The following is a 22,522-nucleotide window of genomic DNA, read 5'->3' on the forward strand; positions in this document are numbered from 1 at the left end:
TGGACATTCAGAGAGGTGGGGGATGGAGGCCACAGGTCCATGTGCGTGAGCCCCATGCCCTGGGAAATGGGGAGCCATGGAGTATTTCATATATTATAGTAATGCTGTATGTTCATTTTCGCACTGGAAGTACTTCTTCTTGGCAGCAGAGTGGAGATTAGCTTTTATCAACTCAGACTCAGAAGCTAGGGGACAATTAAGGAGCAATTCCTGTGAAAAATGACAGGGATCTTGTATTGGAGTTCTGCAAAGAACCAGAACCAATTATATGTGAATGTGCATGTGTGAGGTAAAGGCTCTCCTGGTTGCAATCATCTGTAAGACTTCGAAATAAAACTAACTTTAATTCTTTAAAAACCTGCCTTTTCTTTAGCTGACAAGAGACAAAGGAAGATTTATTTTAAGGAATTGGCTTGTGTGATTGTGGGGACTGGCAAGTCCAAAATCTGCAGGACAGATCAGTGGACCAGAAACCCAGGAAGGAGTTGCAGTTTTGCAGGGATACCTCCCTCTATTCAGGCCTTCAACAGACTGGATGAGTTCCACCCCCATTACAGGGGTCATCAACTTTACTCAAAGTCTACAGATTTGAGTGTTTATCTCACCTAAATATGCTTTCACAGAAATGTCTAGAATAATGCTCAGCTAAATATTTGTCTACTGCAGTCCAGACACGTTGACACATCAAGTTAACCTGGACTCAGCCAACATGAATATCAGATACACAGGAGGGAGTAGCTTTGCTGGAAAATCGGAAAGCAGAGTCTGTGTGATTTGGTAGGATCAGGAAAAGGCTGGAGGATGAAGCCAGGGGCATCCCACTTCTAGGATGACAAGAAGGGCAGGTGACAGGAAAGGAAGAGGGAGCAACGATGGGGACCTCTGGCTCTGAATGCTCATTACCCACCAGACAGAGATGTCTATAAGCAATGGTTTATACGGCTGTGGAGTGCAGAGAGGATGCAGGTGTCAATACCAGACAGAAGAGAAGACCTCTTACTCTGATGAAAAAAGTAGATAGAAGGAAAAATTATTTTTAAAAAATGCACACACATACCTGAAACATTTATTTTCACTTAAAAGACACAAATGTGCATTCATTTGCTAATTCTTTTAATTATGGCCCAAGCATTTTTTTGAGTAGGGTCTGCCTATGGAAGGAATTAAGTGGATTATTTCATAAAACATGCTCATTGCATATAATTTCTAGTTTGAGTTTCTTTAAAGAAGGATGAAACTTGTCCCATTTATCTGAGTGGGAAGTCATTTTAAAATTTGTATGTTTCCTCAATATTTTACTTTTGTCTCAGCCACACCTAATTTGACAGCAATGCTGTTTAATGACTGGTCTCCACTGAGTCATTCCAAAGATTTAACTTCATTTTCATAGAAACAGCTCTTCTTTTCTAATGCTCATGTTTCATAGAGCTACACCAAATTTAATTATATTACATAACTCCAATAACAAATTCAGCTGCCATAAACAGATTGGAGGACAGATTCAGCCCATTCCCTGTGAGCCCTGGAGTGGCAGCAGAAGGATGCTGACATCCCTGGGCAAGGCTGGCACCTTACCCACTGGCGCTCAGCATGGTGTGGGCGGCCGCCAATGTGTTTTGCCAAGGGATGAAGAGGCGCAGTGAGTCTCATGTGTCAGCTCAGAATGACTAAAGAAGAGTTTCTAACAAGGCTGGAAGTAAACCAGTGGGCAGGGAGGAGCCCATCCAGGCAGCACATCTAGTGTCCAGAGATGAACGGAGCAGACAGGTAGAGAGCCACTAGGAGACAAATAGATCCAGAGAATACTCTAGTGCTCTGCCCTCCAGAGAGTAGAAAGCCGAAGGGTCTTGCACAGGAAGTTATATACCCAGTGGAAAACCACTTGTGTGCTTCCATGTCAGGGTAGCAGAAGAATGTTTGTAACCTGAACAGTTATCAGTACATCCATTACAACCTTCTATGTCCAAATACAATGTAAGTTTAAGATCTTGCCCTAAGGGTAGGACATCCTTGGCTAGGAATATCTCCTCAGTTCTTAAGCTGAGTTGTTTAGGAGGCTTGAAAGAATGTTAATATTGGAGACCATTACCTTTACTTTTCAGATATCTATATTTCAATATTGGAAGAGTCAGTATATAAGGAAGCGGCTGTGGTCCATCCCAGCTCTGAAACCCCTTTGGTTCTGGGCGGGTCCCTCTTTGAGAAGGAACTCAAGCTTCCATGACTTTGCACTCACAGAGGCTAAGTCACGGGCTCTGAGCCAGCAGCCTGCTGCAGACACGCTCTTCAAAGTCAGGAGGGCTGTGCAGAACCAGAGAGCCTGCTCCACAGAGGAGCTCAGATGGGCTTTGCTGAGATGCTAATGACAGGGAATTAAAGCATCTGTTTTCCTCCGGGAGAATCGATTTATCAGACTCCCTGCCATCCTAGTTAGTCCTCATAATGGTTAAAAAATAAAATTAGTACAACTTTAATACAAGAAATTGAGGCCACAAAGGGGAAGGGAGGGTAGCTCAGAACTTTTGTGGCCAGTCTCGGGGATTTTCTGAAGAGCTGGATGTTACATTTCCAAAATCGTGTTTCAAAAGCTGCCAGTCATCCAGGCCCCCAGGGCTTTGCACAGTTTCAGATTCCTGACCCCTAACCCCTAGAGAGCCAAGGCCGTCCGATTTCTGGTTCATACAGAACAGGAGCGAGACCAGGAATGTGCAGGTGTTTGAGAGCCCCACAGCAGCTGCCCCTTTGTGCTATCTTTGGGCATGAGAACTTTGGATGTTAAGCCTGGTAAAGAGGAGGGAGTTACCTCTTACTCAGACAGGACTCAACCTCAGATGTAATTAGGTCTAGATCGTTAGGTTGCCTACCCGTGTGTTACCACCCCAGTAGTTTTTAGTCCACAGCAAAGGTATTTGGAGTAGAAACCGTTGGCCCAATGGGTGGGTGTTGAAGAAGCGGCAAGGGAGAAGTGCCCTTTCAGCCCAGAAACCTGAAGAGGACAAAATACTCTCGTTCTTTTGAGTAGAACAGGAATGATTCTGATTGTGATGACAGCACTGTTTTGGAGAGGGAACTGGCAGTAAAATGTGCATCTCCTTGCTTCTGGGAGCACAGTCTCCACACACATAAGACAAGGCTGGTAAATGAGATCAATGCTGAAGCCCTTCCCAGCACATAGAGGGCAAAGGTGGGGACCACTGGCTCTGGATGCCCTTTACCCATGAGACAGAGGTGTCTGTAAGCAATGGCATATATGGTTGTGGAGCACAGTAGAGAGGATGCAGGAGTCAACACCAGACAGAAGAGAAAACCTCCTACTCTGATGAAAAAAGTAGGGTGCGTTGCTCTTTCTTCCAGTCTTCCCTGGAAAGTGGGCAGAGGGGCAGTATCCCAAGAACCAGAGTGCTGTTGCCAATTAGAGTTGACTAGTTCCCTTTTAAAAGGGAATGCAAAAGCCCCCAGTGTTCTGCAGAGGAAACCCTCAGATGAGGGGTTTTTGTTGAACGAGGGAATTACTGAGGCTGTTTTGAAAAGCGAGATCAGTTTCTTTGGTCTGCGTGTCTCATAATTCCATGTTCCTGTCTTTCCCCCATCAGTGAAAGCTCTGTAGATCATACTGATTCCTTTTAAGATAAGCTCTGATGACAGGATGGTGAGACAGGAAAACCTGGTAAAAATGGCATGCTGGCCTCGGAGTAGTAACTCCTCACACACCTTTAGCTCCTCACAATCCCTGAAGTTGACGCCCACAGCACCGCCTTTGTGAGGAGCTTTGATGTCTTCGGTTTGGCTCTGTGTGCTTCATCAAAGAAATCCTGCATTTAGAGGTGAAAACAATTCAGTGTCTGTGTCTGGCTCATTGTAAATCTCTCCTTGGGTTTCACAAGTCAGGCAAAGTGGTTTGACTTTTGAGACTGAAGAAAATGAAGTGACTGTCAAGTTGCAGCTTCCAAATGCTCACAGCGAGCCCTGGAGTGCTGGGCCCTGTTCCTTGCCAACCAGTCATCAGAAATGGGCTGTCCGTTCCTATGTGAAAAACCAGACCAGAACCTGGCATTAACTCCTACATGGACACCTCCCAGGAGACAGCCCAAGGGCCCTGCCCTGCCAGGCAGTGTCAGGAACATCTATGCAAACCAACTGCTGCTGGGAGGGATGAGCTGGCATGTTGCTGTCATTTCTGATGTCCCAACTGCTGGGTTTTTGGAGGATTTGATTTCTGATGTACTGACTGGTGGACTTAGGAGGATTTGGAGACTGGAGTGCATTGCTCCAGAAGGCATCGTGTGTGGACACAGTGCAATCTGTCTAATAACTCATTCTACCTACTGTGCTCATTTACCTACTTGGTCACAGAAATCATTGTTTATTTCAGAGCTGGACTTCTACCTTTGAACTTGCTTGGAGTGTAGCTGGCGCCAGGTGATACTGATGAAGCGTCCTTTGTCCTAGACCCATAGCAAATCCCCAAGCCAACCGAGGAGGATGCAAGCTAAAAAGGCCCTTGGCCACCTGCCAGACAGGCTTAGGACATCATTGTCTCCCAAGTTCTGTGGATCCTGGCCTCTGTACTTTCAGCTTGCAGCCGGCCTGCACTCTTAGTTAATTTGTTAACTAATGTTTTCCCTATGGAAGAGGCAGATTCTTCCAACTGTCATCTCTTTATTGTTCAATGTGCATTGTTATCTTTAAAACATTCAATTCACTTACATTACATTAGATCTCAAATTATACACGTGAAGATGCTGCTGTTTTATATGAAGACAAGGTTGTTGTGTCTTCAAAAACCAAGTAATATTGATCCTGTCAGACCATGTTGGCAGCTGTCTTGACCCCTGGGCCATTGAGTCTGCAGTGTGTGAGTATCTGGGTATAGTCAGTGACATGAACGGTTTAATTTAGAACAGCCTACTGGACAGTTGTGACCCATACACCAGCTTGTGGAAGTCAGGAGTCCCCACGTCTAACTCTGATGCTGAAGAGGCACCGCCTAGCGAATGCTGTATTCTAATGTTGCGTCTCACAGCATCCAGCACCCACCACTCTGGACTAAATCCGGCTGGCAGCTGGAGCCCTGATACTCATCAATGCCTCGTGTAGGTTTGTGTCGTGACAAGGTTTCTGCCCCATTGTTATTCTCTGTCTTTATTGTGTTATGAGAGACTCCTGCCTAGAATTCCTAGAGTTATCTTGAAAATAGAACAACAGAGTGCTGGATGGTGAAACTTCAAAAAGAATCAGCAGACAAAAGACACTGAAACTAAATTCTAAAAGGGAGGGCTCAGGGAGACTTGCTGATGTGAAAGCCACAGGCAGAGCATGGCTGCCCCAGCGGGGCTTGGCCCTAGGCAGCAGCTCGGGGCCAGCCCAGGGCTGGCCTCTGCATCTGAATTGTCGTTACAACACATAATCTGCTGGTGTGGTGCATCATGATAAGGGACTTTACTAAACCCTTTTTGGAAACTTGCGTTTTCAAAGAAAGCATTACATGCAAAAACCAAAATGTCATTTTAATTTTTTTTATTGGGGAAGAGGGAGTCATTTTGTTGAGAAATGACTAAAGACTGTTTGGCATTAGGGATATTGCATATTGATTAGATGATACCAGGAAATCCTGAGTAGACTGTTGAATGAAGGCTGTAAACCCTGTCACTTTTCTGGGCAGTGTTGAGAGCCACAAAGGCACACCCTGGGAGGGAGCCTTGGGCAGTGGAGGTCCTGAGGGCCAGTGGAGACTGCGTCTCCAGAGTCCTGCCATGGAAACTGACTGATTTGGGTAATACCAGCCACTTTGCATTCTTCCAGTTGGTGGACTTAGGAAAACCAAAACAAAGCGAGAACACTTGTGGCCACTGGTGGGCAACTGAACACAGCTTGTTACTGCTCATGGAACCCTCACACATTAGCACAGAAGCTTGCGTGGATTTTGACTCATTCATGAGCTGAAATGAAGACATTCCCCTAAAGCTCGGTTTTTTAAATGAAACAGACACTTGGTGTTTCCAGATGTGGTATGAAGGAGCTTTGTTCAGGAGGATTGTTTGAATGATGTGCAGCTAAGAGAGAAGGCAGAGAATGGATCGACCCAGTTGGGACGTCTTAAGATGATGGAGACAGAAGACGTAACGAGGCGGTGTGAAAAGCTCTTGAACAGTCAGCATGTCTTTTGCAGCCTCAGTGTAGAATACCCATTGTAATTTATAAGGCTGCAGGATGGAGAGCAAATGTAAGAAATGGGAGGAAAGTTAAAAACAACAGGAAAACACACAGAAGCGGCAACAGAGTAACCGAGAGGCTTTACATGCAGAATTATCACAGCCGGAAAGCCAAGAATCAATCTTTCATAATGAGGATGTGTATGTAATTTAGGTGGCTTAACATGGAATTAAAAAAAAAAAACACTAATCTTGTTGACACTGAAAAATTGAAGCATTACCACAATCCATATAGGGCAACTCCTACAACCCTGACATGTTTACATTTTAGGTGTACACAAATTTACATTGTAGTCTTTGTATAATTTTCTTAAAAATACAATTGAATATTTTCAGTAAAAACACTTGGTATGAAATAATTCAAGGATTCTACAAACCAAAGTAGGTAAAACGATCATGGTGCTCATTCTAAAGGCTGTAAGTAATGTGGTGTGGCTATCAAGGGTTCGGGGTGGGATCAATTCTGTTTCCCATCCAGAAAGTAGCATCAATTTCCCTCTCCTTCAAGGTTCTACCACCTAATTCATCCTCAGAACTTTCAGAAGAGTCCAAACCTTGGCTCTAAAACTACTTGAGTCACAGACTCCCTGGAGAACTTGAGGAAAGGCACTCATCATTTTGCTCAGAAATCACGTCCAGCCAGGCATGCACAGAACTGGAGCAGTTTCAGGATGTTCCTAGATCTCCTGGAGCTTGAGGTCCAAACTTTTTGTCTGTATTTGCTTACTTAGATATCTGTATACCTCGATCCAGATTGTGGAATTAGAGATACTGAAATGTGTTTATAAAGGCTTTGAAGTATAAGAAAAACGCTTGCTTTGGACAATGAATTTTTATTTTTATTTATTTATTGTATTGTATTCTATTTTTTGAGACAGAGTCCCGCTCTGTCACCCAGGCAGGAGTGCAGTGGTACAATCACAGCCTACTGCTGCCTTGACTTCCTGGGCCCAAGTGATCTTCCCGAGTAGCTGGGACTTCAGTTGTGTATCACCTCACCCAGCTAATTTTTGTATTTTTTGTGTGTGGAGACGGGGTTTTGCCATGTTGCCCAGGCTGGTCTCAAGCTCCTAGGCTTAAGCGTCCTCCTCCTAGGCTTATTCCTCCTGCCTCAGCCTGGAATTAGAGTGCTGGGATTACAGGCCTGAGCTACCACACCCAGCCTAGACACTGAATTTTTTGAATGCTGAATAAAACTTGCATATACTGCCTGCTCTGAACCATGTTAAAAATATGTTTACACACAGAAAGCACTGGAAGCAAGAGTCATAGTGATGTTCATAGGAGGGATCATAGCGGGATTTCCCTTCTCCTTTCTGTCTCTCTCTGTGTAACTTGGGTCCACAAATGCCATTCTCGAGAATACTTCTCCCAGGTGCCGTGGCTGCTGCCAGAGGCACCTCCGGAGTTCCTGGCCAAGCTCTCTGGGCTTCTGCTTTGACACCTAACCTGAGGGTGACTGTGGGGTTCAGTGTGGGGGCACAGGATGGAGGGTCAAAGGAGAAGCCTGAGCATCTTCACAAGTCCTCTGGTTTACCCTGAGATTCAGGAGCAAGTCACTGTTGCCCTAACTCTACTCAGCAATGCCATAGAGTGGAAGAGAGGATGCCCCTGCCCTGGGTCCTCAGCACAGACACAGCTGCAGGTAGAGCCTCGCAGGTGACGCCTAGGTGGGACCCCTGGTGCCCTGCACTGATGTGCTTGCAAAGAGGTGGTGAGGAAGCCAGCTCCCCTCTCATCCCCTTGTGACTGACCCACAGGGCGTTACACAGGGAAACTAACATGAATGGAAATCATCCAGTCCTCAGAAGTGACTCCAGGAGGGAGCTCAAGCCCTCCTGCCCAGTGAGTCCTGTTATGGGGCCGTGTTTCCCCCTTCCTCTTGACGACCTCTCCAGGGTGCACACCAAGCCCTCCTGCAAATGAGCTTGTGTGAAACCAGCTGAGGCTTGGTAGACACACTCAGGCGCAGTGTCTTGATTAAAGGTGATGCCACTGGGCAAAACCTGGCTCCGACTCCACTCCGCACCCCATCACCTGACAACATGCATGTTGATGGGGTATACTTTTATCACCAGGAAAGAAAAACACATTTACAAGCATCAACAGCTGCTAACAAATTGAAAGAAAGATAATCAGACATCTTGAGCCTCCTGCTGGAAGAATGCATGATCACTTACACAATAATCATGTGAGAAAGTAGAACCAGAATCTGAAGAAGCCTCTAGAACCAACCACTAAAGAATTAAAAATAGAGGACAGGGGAACACAAGAACCAACACCACAGAGATGTAATTCCAAGAATCCTGTAATCAGCAAAACACCCTGTGGAAGACTCAGTAAGGGAAAGATCTGGTTTCTTTAACAAATACATTGAACATAAAAATAAACAAAATTTAAGGGAAAGCCTAAAGACTAAAAGAGAAGATGTGAATCTGTTGCACAATCTGGACTTTATTTGGATTCCTCAAACAAACATATTAAATTATGATATTAACGACACAGCTGGGAATTGGAACACTAGCCCTTCAGGGATGTTAACGAATCGTTAATGCTGTAGATGTTATGATGATATTACGGTTATATTTTTTAAAATCCTTATTTTTTAGAGATGCATACTGAGATGTTTCCATATCTGGAATCACCTTCAAAATGCTGTAGGGCTTGGGGGCATACACTGAAAATTGTGAAAGCTGAGTGGACAGGAAACCAGAGTGTTTTATTTTTTATATGCTTGAAATTTTGCATTTTTTAAAAAAGAAGAGAACAGACACACTGTGCCGAATAGGGTTCTTTCCAAGTCCACTGGAACCCAAAAGCCAGAGGAAGGGAAAGAATGGTGGAGCATGAATCAGGATCAGGGAGGTGAGAAACAGCAGGGGCAAGGACACCCCGGTAGGAATTCTCACCCGGGAAAGGTGGAACTGAAAATAACTGCACACACACAACCATGGCTGGGAAATCGCGCAGCCACCTCCACATCAGATGTGGGGCCGCTTCTATCAGAGTGATGGAGCCATCCCTCACCGAGATCTCTTTGTCCCTGCCCAGCTGGTCCGTGGGGAACTGGAGTGCCTGCAGTCGGACGTGTGGCGGGGGTGCCCAGAGCCGCCTCGTGCAGTGCACACGGCGGGTGCACTATGACTCGAAGCCAGTCCCGGCCAGCCTGTGCCCTCAGCCTGCTCCCTCCAGCAGGCAGGCCTGCAACTCTCAGAGCTGCCCACCCGCATGGAGCACTGGGCCCTGGGCAGAGGTAACCAGGGCGGGGTTGGCATGGGCGGCAGCAGGGCCCCTGCATGATCTGCTGTGTTGTACATGGCCCTCACTGGGTCCTGATCCTGACTGTTCTGTGCAGTGCTCACACACCTGTGGGAAGGGGTGGAGGAAGCGGGCAGTGGCCTGTAAGAGCACCAACCCCTCAGCCAGAGCACAACTGCTGCCCGATGCTGTCTGCACCTCAGAACCCAAGCCCAGGATGCATGAAGCCTGTCTGCTTCAGCGCTGCCACAAGCCCAAGAAGCTGCAGTGGCTGGTGTCCGCCTGGTCCCAGGTAGGTGCACTGGTCTCGGGGGAGCGAGATTGACCAGCTCTCCCCTCGGGACTGCCTCATCTCTCCTGGTTTTTCTCTTCCCACTCCTCTGTCTTCTCCCTTTTTATCTCTTCTTGGCTTCCTTGCACTGCCAAGTTTCTGGTCCGCCAGCTTCGGACCACCCTCTCAGCTTCCGTCAACTTCATGGGGTTGCTTAATCTCCTTTGGCTTCTGAATCGTGTCCTGGGAGCAAATCACACAGTGGTGTCCATGTCATCATCACTGGTCCAGCGTGGAGCAGAGGAAGAGAGGGTTGAGGGGGTGTGAGCGTGAGAATAGGGGTTCACTCATCTCACTGACAACGGGGCCCTGGAGACTCAGCTAACTCCTGGGCAGGTGTAGCCACATTCCAGGAAATGTGTGGCTCCTGGAGAGCAGGAAGAACATGGGTTGCTTGGGAAGAAATAGTACCCATTTCCTGAGACAAGTTTCCGGGGCAGCTGTTCTATTTGTGAAAGGAAACTCTCCTGTTAGTTTTGTTGAAATCGATCACCTGTTGCTGCAGGAGGCTGGGAAGCCCTTTCCTCTACACCATTCAGGAGCTGTCCTGGAGCCCTTCATTATGGGAATAACGTTGGAATCATGAGTTTGGAATACTGATGGTTTCATGACTAGCTTTGGATCAAGTGGTTCCAAAAGCACTTTGGAAATCTTACACCCCACAGAGTGGTAACAGCACCACCAGCCAAGCATGAACCTGTCTGAACGGGGTATTGAGAGATCACCGTAACCCAGAGCTGCGCCTCTGCATTGCCACAGCAGCTGTGGGACGAAAGCTCCTCCCTGATCCCACGGTCCTCAGGGAGGGACCCGGATCTCATCAGGCATTGCGTTTTCTCCACCCTCAAACGATGCCTTCTTTGTTCAGATTGGTAGGAAGTGCCAAGCAAGGCATTGAATCCTGTTGAGACTGTTTCAGTTTGTTACTAAAAAATAAGAACACCCTTGCTCGCTTAAGTGAGCTTGCCATTGCTAACAATGCACTTCAGGTCCTCTTTCACCTGGAGGGTAGGAATGAGTGTCCCACAGAACTGAATGCACTGTCATTGGAAAAGACACATCCCTGGGTGCATATCCCTGGAGGCAGAGTCTACAGAAAATAAGCGACGTGGGCTACATAATCTATGGGCTGTGTCCAGGTAGAAAGTTCTCGCCCTGAAATTTAATACATACACACACACATCCCACACCACACACACACACATCCCACACCACACACACACACATCCCACACCACACACACACACATCCCACACCACACACACACACACACATCCCACACCATACACACACACACGTCAGAGCTTCTCTCTTAGGCCTGGATCAGCGAGCAACCAAGAGGAGTGTTCCAAGTCCTCTCTATCTTCGATCAGGATGCACAAAAAGCACACCCGTAAGCCTAAAGGTGCCAGTGCGAGGTCAGGACCTGGGCAGATGTTGCCACCTGGGCTCCTCTGCTGGGAAACCTGGGGGCACTTCAGCCAGAGGTCCATTGGAGCTGCACAGCATCGTCCGCTCTACCCCAGCAGGAGACAGCAACTCCAGGGGCCGGGACCTCTGTCCCAGAGACCCTCCGTACCCAGTCTGTGGTGAGACAGTGTGCCTTGCTCCTGTGTGTTCTCCCTGCAAGTGGGGGCTGCAGCCTCCTGCCTGGCCTGCTGGTTTGCACAGGGCACCTCTGCACAAGCCAGGGTGTGTGCAACTGGAGCAGCTCAAGCTTAGAGCCTACCTTAGCAGGGAGCTAAGGGATTTGCTCTCCATACACGCTTCCTTTCCTCACAGGCAGCACTCAGATGCCTAGGGAAGATTGTGAGCCCTGAGTTTCTTCTACCTGCCCCAGCTTTAGGGGCCAACATCACTGCAGTTGGGTGGGTTAATCCATGGAGCCGTGGTAGTTACCACATGTACTTATGTATTAAGTTTCAGTATGCTCCGATATCAGTGACAGCCCAGCATTTTAATTTTCCAGTGAAATGGTAGCTTTAGAATTACTCCCTTCATAGTTTCTGACTGCCCCGCCCCTACTTATGCCCCATGATGCTGCGCCACTATGACCTCAAGGTCCTCTTATTTTTAATGATAGATTCTATAATGTCTCTTAAAAATGCTAAGGTCCAATAATTTTCACTGAATGTTCACACTTATATAAATGTTCAAGCGGATATCTCTGATATTTTAACCCACAGATTTTGCAAAAAGAGATTTTTTTCACTGACATCTTTTGTTCTCTTATTTTTAGTGCTCTGTGACATGTGAAAGAGGAACACAGAAAAGATTCTTAAAATGTGCTGAAAAGTATGTTTCTGGAAAGTATAGAGAGCTGGCCTCAAAGAAGTGCTCGCATTTGCCGAAGCCCAGCCTGGAGCTGGAACGTGCCTGCGCCCTGCTTCCATGCCCCAAGCACCCCCCATTTGCTGCTGCGGGACCCTCGAGGGGCAGCTGGTTTGCCTCACCCTGGTCTCAGGTAGGGGAGGCCCTCGGTTCCTGGAGAGTGAGCGAGCACAGCTTGGCCTGGGGTTGGCAGCTGGCTCCCGGGGATGCTTCTGCAAGGGTGTTTTCCCCAAAGCTGGCCAAGCTACTGCATGAGGTTTTCTTTCCAGAGCATGTGCGGGTGGCCTGGTTCCTGGGTGTGGGTGTGGCTTTCTGAGGATGGTCTCCAAGTGTTGCTGAATCTTTTAGGGCACATGTGTTTTCCTCTAAATGTCACCCAATTAAGTATAAGGAAATGCAATGCTTTGGGTAAAATCTGGGCTGAATTCCCCAGAGATGAGTGTGAACAGGAAAGGAATGTGAGCCCTGGCATAAATAGGTGGTTGTAAGTTTACAGTTCTTTTCAGCCCACCCTCAGCCCTCACTGTTTCCTGATCGGGTCCCTAGCAGCCTCACGCCCACCATGGAGCGGGGGTTCCTTCCTCGGGGTCTTTGTTTCTGTGTTCCTCCTCGTCTGTGCCGGCGCCTCCCTCCACCCCCATGATGCTGCTGGCATTTCTGCTTTCGGGTCGGGGTGGGCCCAGACCCCTTAGGAGTTCCGAAGGCTGACACTCTGCGGTATGCTTTCTCTGCAGCACACCGCAAGCATGTGCACTGGCTCGTGGCTGCCCGGCAGAGTGGCGCTTTATCTGGTCTCCTTTTCCCATCTCTTGGCTGGGAGAGTGAGCCTCTTTCCAATTTACACAGAGGCCCTCTGCCTGCGCAGAGGCCCTGGCTCTGATTCTCTCCTTTTGGAGAGATGGAGGTGGAAGGAAGCAGGCGGAAGGGAATAGGAATGACTGTGTGTGGCAACAGCCCCTACATGCACTCTCTCACTGTCTTGCGCATCTCCATGTGGGTCCCTAACTGGGTGCCACAGCGGAATGAACCGGAATAAGTGCAGGGACAACAGCTAGCCACCGTGGAGAGCCCTGTGTGCTGGCGCTGCTCTGAGTCAATTCCTTTCTCTCTCCTATTAACCCTCTAAGGGGGTAACATTATCATCCCTATTTCACAGATGAGGCAACTGAGGCACAGAGTCAGCCCCCACAGCGCTAGTGAGAGGTGTAAGCTCACCTGCTCGATGGGGTCCACATGTGTCATTTGGCTTCGGAGAATAGTCACTGCACTGGAGTCCTTGGGTCCTAGCCATGGTCCTGCCCAGGGCCCTCTGCTCTATATCCGCACTTCTAGGAGGCAGACAGAGGTTGCATTTCCTGGGCGAGGGCAGCAGAACAAAGACCCAGTCGAAGCCTGTTGTCATAGGGGCTGAATGCTGGTTGCTAAAAAGCAAATGACAATCACCTCATGCATGTGCTTCTGCTTCCCACCTCATCAAAACACCTCCGCCCCCAGCCAGGGTTGCATGACCGTAACAGGTGGCACACCCAAGGTGAAATCCTACATTGATCGTGCCACCAAGACACCCATCACCAAAGCCTTTCCTGCAGCCTCCAGCTAGGCCTCCATGGTTTCCAGCATCTGATTCCAGAGGCCACTGGGCTGTGGCCTGCGCTCTGTCATTCAGAAAAACTTTCACAGGTCTTTGCCTGTCTCCAAAGACATTTCCCAAGTGATCAGTGTGCTGCCTGGTGCCATAGGAATAACCCTATCCACAGTGTACGTACAGCCTTCCCCCTCTGCCCACCTCTTGCCACTGTCCACAGAGAAGTCCCTGCTTGGCCTCTCCCAAGAGTCCTCTTCCCGGTTTGCCCACTCATCCACCTCTTCAGGCCAACCTGTTCTGGGTCCCCCTGCACTGTACCAGGTGTTGCTGTGAGCTCTCAGCATAACAAGCCCATCCCAAGGAGGAGGGAGCATCCTCCCAGGGAGCACCTCACACCCTCAACCTCCCTCAGGGCCTGCGCTAAAAGGAAGTATGGACAGAAAACAGACAGCTGCCTGGACACGCTTCCCATCCCATTGTGGGCCCCAGGCCTAGTAAGGCCAGCATAGATCAAGGCTGCTCAAAAGCAGATAGGATCCCTGTAATCCCAGCACTTTGGGAGGCTGAGGCACATGGATCCCTTAAGGTCAGGAGTTTGAGACCAGCCTGCTCAACATGGTGAAACCCCGTCTCTACTAAAAAATACAAAAATTAACTGGATGTGGTGGTGCATGCCTGTAATCCCAGCTACTCAGGAGGCTGAAACAGGAGAATTGCTTGAACCCAGGAGGCAGAGGTTGCAGTGGGCCTGGATGGCACCACTGCACTCCAGTCTGGGCAACAGAGAGAGACTCCGTCTCAAAAAAAAAAAAAATAAGCAGATTGGATCACATGAAAACCATCAAGAATGATGTTTATCCAGATTGCTTTGTTATGCTACGTGTTTTACATGTAATTATATATATTTACAAGTGTGCATATTCACACACATACGAACTCACACACACATGCATAAACCATATATACAGTCATCCGTCTCTGTCTATGGGAACTGGATACCAAAATCTCAGGATGCACAAGTTCCTGACAGAAGATGGCACAGGATTTGCATGCAGCCTACACACATCCTCCAGGTGGCTGAAGCCATCTCTGGATTGTTAATAATGCCTAATACAAGGCTGCACACCTCTTCATTCTCGTGGAGTCAATGTAGTAAGTGGTGCGCTTTTTGGAATTTTGTGAAATTTTTTTTTTCAAACATTTTTGATCTGCAGTTGGTTGATTTGGTTGGTTGATTTCAGGGATGTGCAACCCACAGATAAGGAGGGCTCACTGTCTTTGATATACCATATATATGCCAGCCATGCCCCTAACCCATACTAAGTATTCAGGAAATGCTTGCTGAATGGCGATTTTTAAAGGAAAGGCAAATTCAATGAGCGGGTCCCGGCAGCTACTAATATTCCGTCTTTAGAGAAGTTTCCTCCTGCAGCACAGACCATCAAAGCACACACTTGTCTGGGGTTTTTCTTTCATTGTCCATGGATACTGTGCATCTGTTGAGAGACCTGTTTGTGACAGTGTCATCTTTAAAAGCCAAAGGTAACCCTCACTGGCCAACCATGTGCTTCCTGGCTGCTGACCCATAATGCAAGTGGAAACAGACACACCCAAGCACACGGCTGGTTTGGGGTGGGCTGGAGAGTGCGTGTGTGGGTTTAGGAGATCCAGGCCATGTCCTCGGGTGTGTGTGTATGTGTGTGCATGTGATCAGAAGAGGGAGAGGCACTGCCAGAAAAAGCAAACGGAATGTGGCCAGACGAGCTCATAAAGAGTCATGCACAGTTCACATCCCGGTCAGGTGGCCAGGTGCCCTAGTAACGAATTTGATTGGGTTTTTAAGGATTGAAGAATTCCTGAGGCTGACCTGCCAGTGGGGCAAAACCCACCATAGGCCACTCCATAGGCAGAGGGCTCCCTGCCTGCACAGCCTGTCCTGGAACAGAAATCAGTGCAGGTGCCTGTGGGGCAGCCGGGGTCAAAGTGTGAACAAGGGAGGCTGAGCTCAGCAACCAAGCATCCCCCAAATGCTTGGTCAGATGGAGCCATTGGTCCCTGATGGTGACCAGCTCTCCCCAAGCCTGTGTCTCTCCTCTCATGTCCACCATCCTGTAGCTCGTAGGACCCCACCCACACTGCACAGCCAATCTCTCATCCTTCCTAGCCCCCAATTCCCTTTTCTGTGGCCACTTCCAGCCCGCCACTGGTCATCTCTCTTCTGGAGAGGGACCCCACACTGTGTCTCATTGGCAGCGTCCTGCGCTGAGTAATGTCTCCAAAACTCATGTCCACCCACGACCTCAGAATGTAGACTTATTGGAAATAGATGCAGACGTAACTACCTGGGCTGACATCATCCTGGATTAGAGTGGGCACCAACCCAAAGACTGGCTGTCCTCGTGAGAAGATCACAGGAAGACACAGAGACGCCTCACCTGGGGAGCAAGTGGTGGGTGGCACTGGCTGTGTGATGGGTGACAGAGGCAGGCATCGGAGTGGTGCCCATATGACAAAGAACACCGAGAACTGCCGGCACCACCAGATTCTGGACCAGGCATGACGGACCCTCCCTCAACCTCCAGGAGGAACCACCTCTGCTGCTCATACCTTAATTTTGGATTTCTGGCGTCCTAAACTGTGAAAGAATAAATTTCTGTTATTTGGAGCCCCTAGTTTGTAGCAATTATTACAGCAGCCCCAGGGAACTCACATGGGTGTTGTTTGTGTCCTTGCCTCATTGTGTCTGTTCCTGACCCCAGAGAGGGTCAGCTGCCTGAGGGCAAGTGTCTTCTTTCACTTTATATGCTGCAGAGCCCTAGCCCAGAGCCACGAGGACCAGGGCTATGTGAGCAGCAGGGGCTGGATCTCACTGAATGCCCGTGGCTTCTTCTGGCACTTGGACTCCTTCCGTGTCAAGCAAGAGACACAGAATCAAGACCTGAGGGCCCTGTGCCTCGCAGCCCCTGTGGCCAGGACATTGAGAAGTGAGGGACTTGCTGGCTCTTCTACTCTCGGCCTTCCTGACTCCCCCTGAACCGGAGTAGCCCCAACTCTGCAAGCCTCTGGCATCACTCACACCCACCACCCACCGAGACCTAAAATCAGCATCCGCCAAGTTAAACCCAGCCCTGCACGGGAAGCTGCAATGAACCAGGCGAGTTTGACATAGGCAAAAAAAAAAAAAAAAAAAAAAAATTCTTATTGTTTTATCTAAATCTAAAGGAAACAAACAAATATTTATCTGAACCAATTTAATCCACCCTGGAATCTTTTTTCGGTATTAGCTAAAATTTTACTAAAATAAAACCAGCTCAAAATCCCCTCCAAATGACACAACCCTTCACTCCGCTTGCTGGAGCTCTGGGTGTGCATGTATGAGACGGCGTTGCTGTGTATCAGTTCGCTTCTTTTTTTTTTTTCTTTTGAGATGGAGCCTTGCTCTGTCACCAGGCTGGAGTGCAGTGGGGTGATCTTGGCTCACTGTAATTTCCGCTTCCCCAGTTCAAGTGATCCTCCTGTCTCAGCCCCCTGAGTAGCTGGGACTACAGGTGCATGCCACCACACCCAGCTAATTTTTGTATTTTTTAGTAGAGATGGGGTTTCACCATGTTGGCCAGGATGGTCTCGATCTCCTGACCTTGTAATCCACTCACCTCAGCCTCCCAAAGTGCTGGGATTACAGGCGTGAGCCACTGCACCCGGCCATAGGTTCGCTTCTTTAAAAACCGTAGTGTCCGAGCCTGTCTGCAGCTGTATTTCTTTATTTCTCCACAGAATTTTTGGTCCCAGTCCCTGAGCTCTACAGGGACTGGGAACCCGGGGAGAAGCAGCTCGTAAAGAGCTCTCCCCAGCTCTGCATGCTTCCCCGGGTTGTGGGCCAGCTCCACCTCTGCGTCGTTTACCTCCAAACCAGATGAAGCTTTTTCATTTAGAAATCCATGAACCCCTCCCCCAAAAGTATTCCCATTAGAAATAAATAATTGAAATTAAATTATTGGGGCATTTGAACTCTATCCTTTGCAAGCAAGTCCTATTTTAAATGGACAAAAAATATCAGTAGCTACAAACTTTGCCCAGAAAACCTGTCATTTTCTCTCTCTTTTTTTTTTTTTTTTTGAGACAGAGTTTTGCTCTTGTCACCCAGGCTGTAGTGCAGTGGTGCAATCTCAGCTCACTGCAACCTCCACCTTCCAGGTTCATATGATTCTCCTGCCTCAGCCTCCCAGGTAGCTGGGATTACAGGTGTGCACCACCAATCCCAGCTAATTTTTGTATTTTTAGTAGAGACTAATTTTTGTATTTTTAGTAGAGACATGTTGGCCTGGCTGGTCTCGAACTCCTGACCTCAGGTGATTTGCCCACCTCAGCATCCCAAAGTGCTGGGATTACAGGCATGAGCCACTGCACCCAGCCCCCTTCCTTTCGTTTTCTTCTGAGTCTGCTGTCTTTTGAGTCAGGTGAAGCAGCAAGTGAGCTAGGCAGCTGAGTCGAGGCATTTCTCAGGCAGACACTTTGCCTTCTCTGTCTGTGAGAAATGTGGGTCAGGGACAAAGAGGAAACTGAGGACCCTGAAACTGAACCCTAACCTCTGGCTGCCAAGCCCACGTTCACCACCCTCCTGCTTACTGCAGAGACTTCAGGCAAATTTAGAAAGTGGAAAACAAGCTTTATCATTATTTAACGTATACCCTAAAATACATCTAAAGCCTAAACTGCATCTTTAATAGCTGTTGCTGGTCTGAGATACTCAATCTGTTTGTCTAAGTCATTTTTACCATAAGCTGGCTGAAGTCTTTATCCACCATGATTCATCTGCTGTGTTCTGAGGTTGTAACTTTTCCTGGGGGTGGTAATGGCTGAAAGTGCAGTGTTTACCGTAGCACTTGGGCCCAAGTCTCCGCCTTCACACTGTGGGAAATTGTCAGACGGTAATGAATGGCCCGGGCCTGGCTGAACTTTGCCACCAGACAGGCTTATTCTTGTGACAGTCTAAAGATCGCCGTTCCTGTTATTTGGTCTGCAGGATTTCTGTTGATTTAAATGTTTTGCTTATCTTCACACTTCCCAGTGCAGGGCAGCGCAGGACTGATTTAAATCACTGCAATCATTTGGGCTTAGTGTCAGGTTGTTCCCACGCTAATTTGGTCTGGGAATGGCTTGCGTGCGATCACCTGTTGGACACTGACCCCACATGCAGAGACGGGGTGTGCCCTCAGTGCTGGGCAGTGTGGGGGGGCCCTGGCTCATTCTGGGAGCTCCCCACAATTTGGTCAGTTTGTGACCAGGACAGTGCACACACTGATTTGGAAACTCATGGGCACTGAGGGGCAGCAGCCATGTCAGAGAATGCATTTGATTTTCCACCGTGGCAATTAAGACTGCGTAAGACTGCATTCTGCACCCAGTGTACACAGGAGCACACGTGTGCCTGCATGGGTACACAAACACACACAGAGTGCATGGAGATCTCAACCGATGAGGCTGGGTGAACGCTGCGCAGTCCATCCCAGGGTTATCCCCTGAACCCTGATCTAGTCTCCCACCTCTGATAATTCCACACTAAATCTGCTGTCATCATCTTCCAAAATTATGTGGTGCCCAGAAAAACAAGAACCGGCCTGCTGCTGGATAGAGAAGGTCACCATGTACACCTCCTGGGTTTGAGGGAGTTTATATTTGTAACCAGTGGGATTTGTACAAAAATTCACAACGTCGGTTATGTGGACAGCAGAGGTTTCTGTGAATGAGGCCATTGAGGTCTCTGCCGTCCCATCCTGAAATGAGCATGGACATTTGGTCCTGGAATAGTGGAAAGTTACAGGGCAGAAGCTCTAAGCTGGGAGAGAGAGAGCACACCAAGGCCCTCAGGAGGAAGGTGAATAAAGAGAGGGACTTAGAGCAGGCCTCTCAGGAGAGACTTCACAGTAAGAAAATAAATGTGTGAAGCCTGTGGCCTCCAGGAATTAGCATGTATTTGTTTATTTTCTGTTCCCTTTGTTTGAGAGATGAGCTCTGCCCTGCAGGAGTCTATGTGATTGTCAAGGCTCCAGGTGATTTTTAGGATCCATCTGTTTGGAAGTCGCCAAGGGAATGCCTGGAAGGTGAATTCTAAATGGCTGTGCTGAGTTTTAAGCCATCATATTTGGGAGACTGAGGAACAACTTGGATTTTTTTCTTCCTGGAATGAAAAGTGAATAAACATTTTCAGGTTTCTTCTTTTTCATCTCCTAGTATATCACCATCTTTATCCATTCAAAATGTTTTCAAAATGTGCAGCTGAACATCTTTCTTTCATCTTACGTAAAGAAATGAAAAGTTTGAGAAATGTGGAAGCTTTTTTTCCCCATGAATTTTTTCACGGGGAATTGTAAAACTCTGTGGACTAGTGCTTCTCACACCTCCTGTGCGTAGGAGTCATCTGGGAATGGCACAGATTCTGACACTGTGCGTCTTGGAAGCAGGGATGCTGAGAGTTGGCCCTGATAACAAGCTTCCCCCCAGGCTCCTGTGGCTGGGCCAAGAACCTCACTGTGAGTAGCAAGGTTTTGCAACTGTCCTAAAGCTTGGGGCCAAGTCGATTGTGTTCATCACTTATGTCAAGTGCCTAGAACAGTGCCTGGTACTGGGAAGGTGGGCGATTGTATTAGCCTGTTCTCACGATGCTAATGAAGACACCTGAGATGGTCAGTTTATAAAGGAAAGAGGTTTAATTGACTCACAGTTCCGCAGGACTGGAGAAGCCTCAGGAAACTTACAATCATGGTGGAATGGGAAGCAAACACGTCCTTCTTCACATGACAGCAGCAAGGAGAAGTGCTGAGGAAAGGGGGAAAAGCCCCTTACAAAACCATCAGATCTCATGAGAATTCACTCACTTACTATCACAAGAACAGCATGGGGGTAATTGCCCCCGTGATTCGGTTACTGCCCTCCTGGTCATATGGAGATTATGGGATTATGACACTTAGGCATTATGGGAACTACAGTTCAAGATGTGATTTGGGTAGGGACACAGCCAAACCATATCAGTGACTAAAATCTGCTGAATAAGTGAATCAGTGACAAAAATGAATCAAACCACATATTAATTATTTTGGAACTGTTTAAATGGTACAAAAAAAAAAAAAACCAATGGCTAGATCTCTTGATTTCTAATTGAGGCATATCTTAAGCAAGAATGGAATTCTGCCTGAGCCGCTTATCATAAAATAAATCTAACTCAAGAAACAAAAGATGTTGTGGACACTGATGGATGTGGATGTGACCAAAGAGTTCCTGTGACCTGCTGTCTCAGCAGGGTGACCACAGCCCCAAGGTTCTCGGCGCACTGTGTGAGCTAAGAGGGTGTCTGGAATGCAGACAGCAGAGAAAAAAGGCAGAAATGTGGTTCTGCAGAATGTTCAGAAAGATGTAATAAGTGATGGGCAACATCTGGCTCTATCCTTGTGACCCTGATAATTCTGAAATCAAATGTGAATCTCCCCACATTATTTTTTTCTACTTTCCATAGTCATATATTGTTGACAACTTTTGCTAAAATTGGGTTTGAAGCAAAGGGAGTAAGCCTCCCAGATATGTTCCAGACACATGCTCAGGGGCTCAGCCATTCTTCATCCAAAGGGGAAAAACACAGTTTCAGCTTGTGACTTTCAGGGCCATTTGTGTCTCCAACTTTTCTCTTTTTAATGGGCAGATAAAGATGTTTGACTTGCTCCATCACTGAATCCAGTCCCCAGCGATTTAAGTCACTTTGCCAAGCTCTGATTGTAGGAGGTCCCAGAAAGTTTCAGTCCCTGATTGTTCACTTGCAGGCTGGTTTGGGCTGTGGAGAACCAGCCCCAGGCCTGATGCCTTCACTTGCTGGAATGGTCTCTGACATACTCTTTTGTAGGTTTGGGGCAGCAAAGGGAGTCATGCATGTCCCCAGTTTTTCACAGTGTGATCCTTGCATTTTAAAGCAACAGTTTTGTGGTTTTGTTCGCCCACCATGCGCCAGAACTTCCAAAATGTTATCTGACCCAATCTTCTTGCAGGTGCTCCTTTAATTGCTTACATTTTCAACATATTCCAACCCTAACCTCATTTGAGCACAATTTACATGATTTAGTCTAGACAGTGGGTAGTTTTATTTTTCAAATGACTCAATCACAGATTCCAGTGTCTCTGTCTCTTTAGTTGCCTAACCTCTGATTTATTTGCAGTGGTTGATCCTGAGATCCTGCTCGTGTTCTGTGGCGTGTGCATTATGCCAGCTCATGAAAGATAATCTAACTGAGCTCACTCCCTTCCTTCCCTCTCTCTCCTTGTGCTGTTGATACTCCAAGTATTGGGGGAGCCTCAATAGGATGCCAACACCTTAGCAAAATAAGCCCCAGCAGCTGGCAGTGCCCACCCTCATGCATCAGGGGCCTGGGAATGTGGGTGATGGTGCCACTGTAAAGATTGGCTTGTCAAGCGTCTCCCCGTCAGACCACCAGAAAGGGTGGCTTGGCAAGGGCATTCCCTGAAGGGCACTACTTCTTTCACACTAGGCTCAGAGAACAAGCCTGGTATCCCCAGATATGCACCAGTTTCCTTGTGGCCATGCAACCATCGTTGACACACTCAAAAATACTCTAGACTTCCAGACACTTCTCCTTCTATCCATACCTGAGATTAATTTTGGCCAGCCACTCACAGTTGTAGACAGACAGACCACCTCAAATGGTCTGGGTGGAGGGGGCGGTGCTTTCAAATGCAGAGGCAAGAGGAAATGAGGGGTTACCCCAACCAGCAGTGACAAGGGCTGGCCCTGGGGACAAGAGT

The 22,522-nt window shown here is 47.9% G+C and overlaps 1 protein-coding gene across 4 annotated transcripts in view; it reads left to right on the plus strand.

Moving 5' to 3' along the window:
- Positions 1-22,522, plus strand: part of ADAMTS16 (ADAM metallopeptidase with thrombospondin type 1 motif 16) — a 175,371-nt gene that overhangs the window by 149,686 nt on the left and 3,163 nt on the right. For 2 of the 4 annotated variants that reach the window (XM_002815404.4, XM_054555387.1), the window contains exons 19-21: positions 9,264-9,465; positions 9,568-9,762; positions 12,041-12,265. In XM_002815404.4, the coding sequence (XP_002815450.2) occupies positions 9,264-9,465; positions 9,568-9,762; positions 12,041-12,265 (622 nt within the window). Of the gene's footprint in view, positions 1-9,263; positions 9,763-12,040; positions 12,266-22,522 lie in introns of all 4 variants that reach the window. The other 2 variants (XM_054555388.1, XM_054555386.1) reach the window with 1 other exon arrangement.

Source organism: Pongo abelii, chromosome 4 (assembly GCF_028885655.2).
Source record: "Pongo abelii isolate AG06213 chromosome 4, NHGRI_mPonAbe1-v2.0_pri, whole genome shotgun sequence".
NCBI classification, from domain to species: Eukaryota; Metazoa; Chordata; class Mammalia; order Primates; family Hominidae; genus Pongo; species Pongo abelii.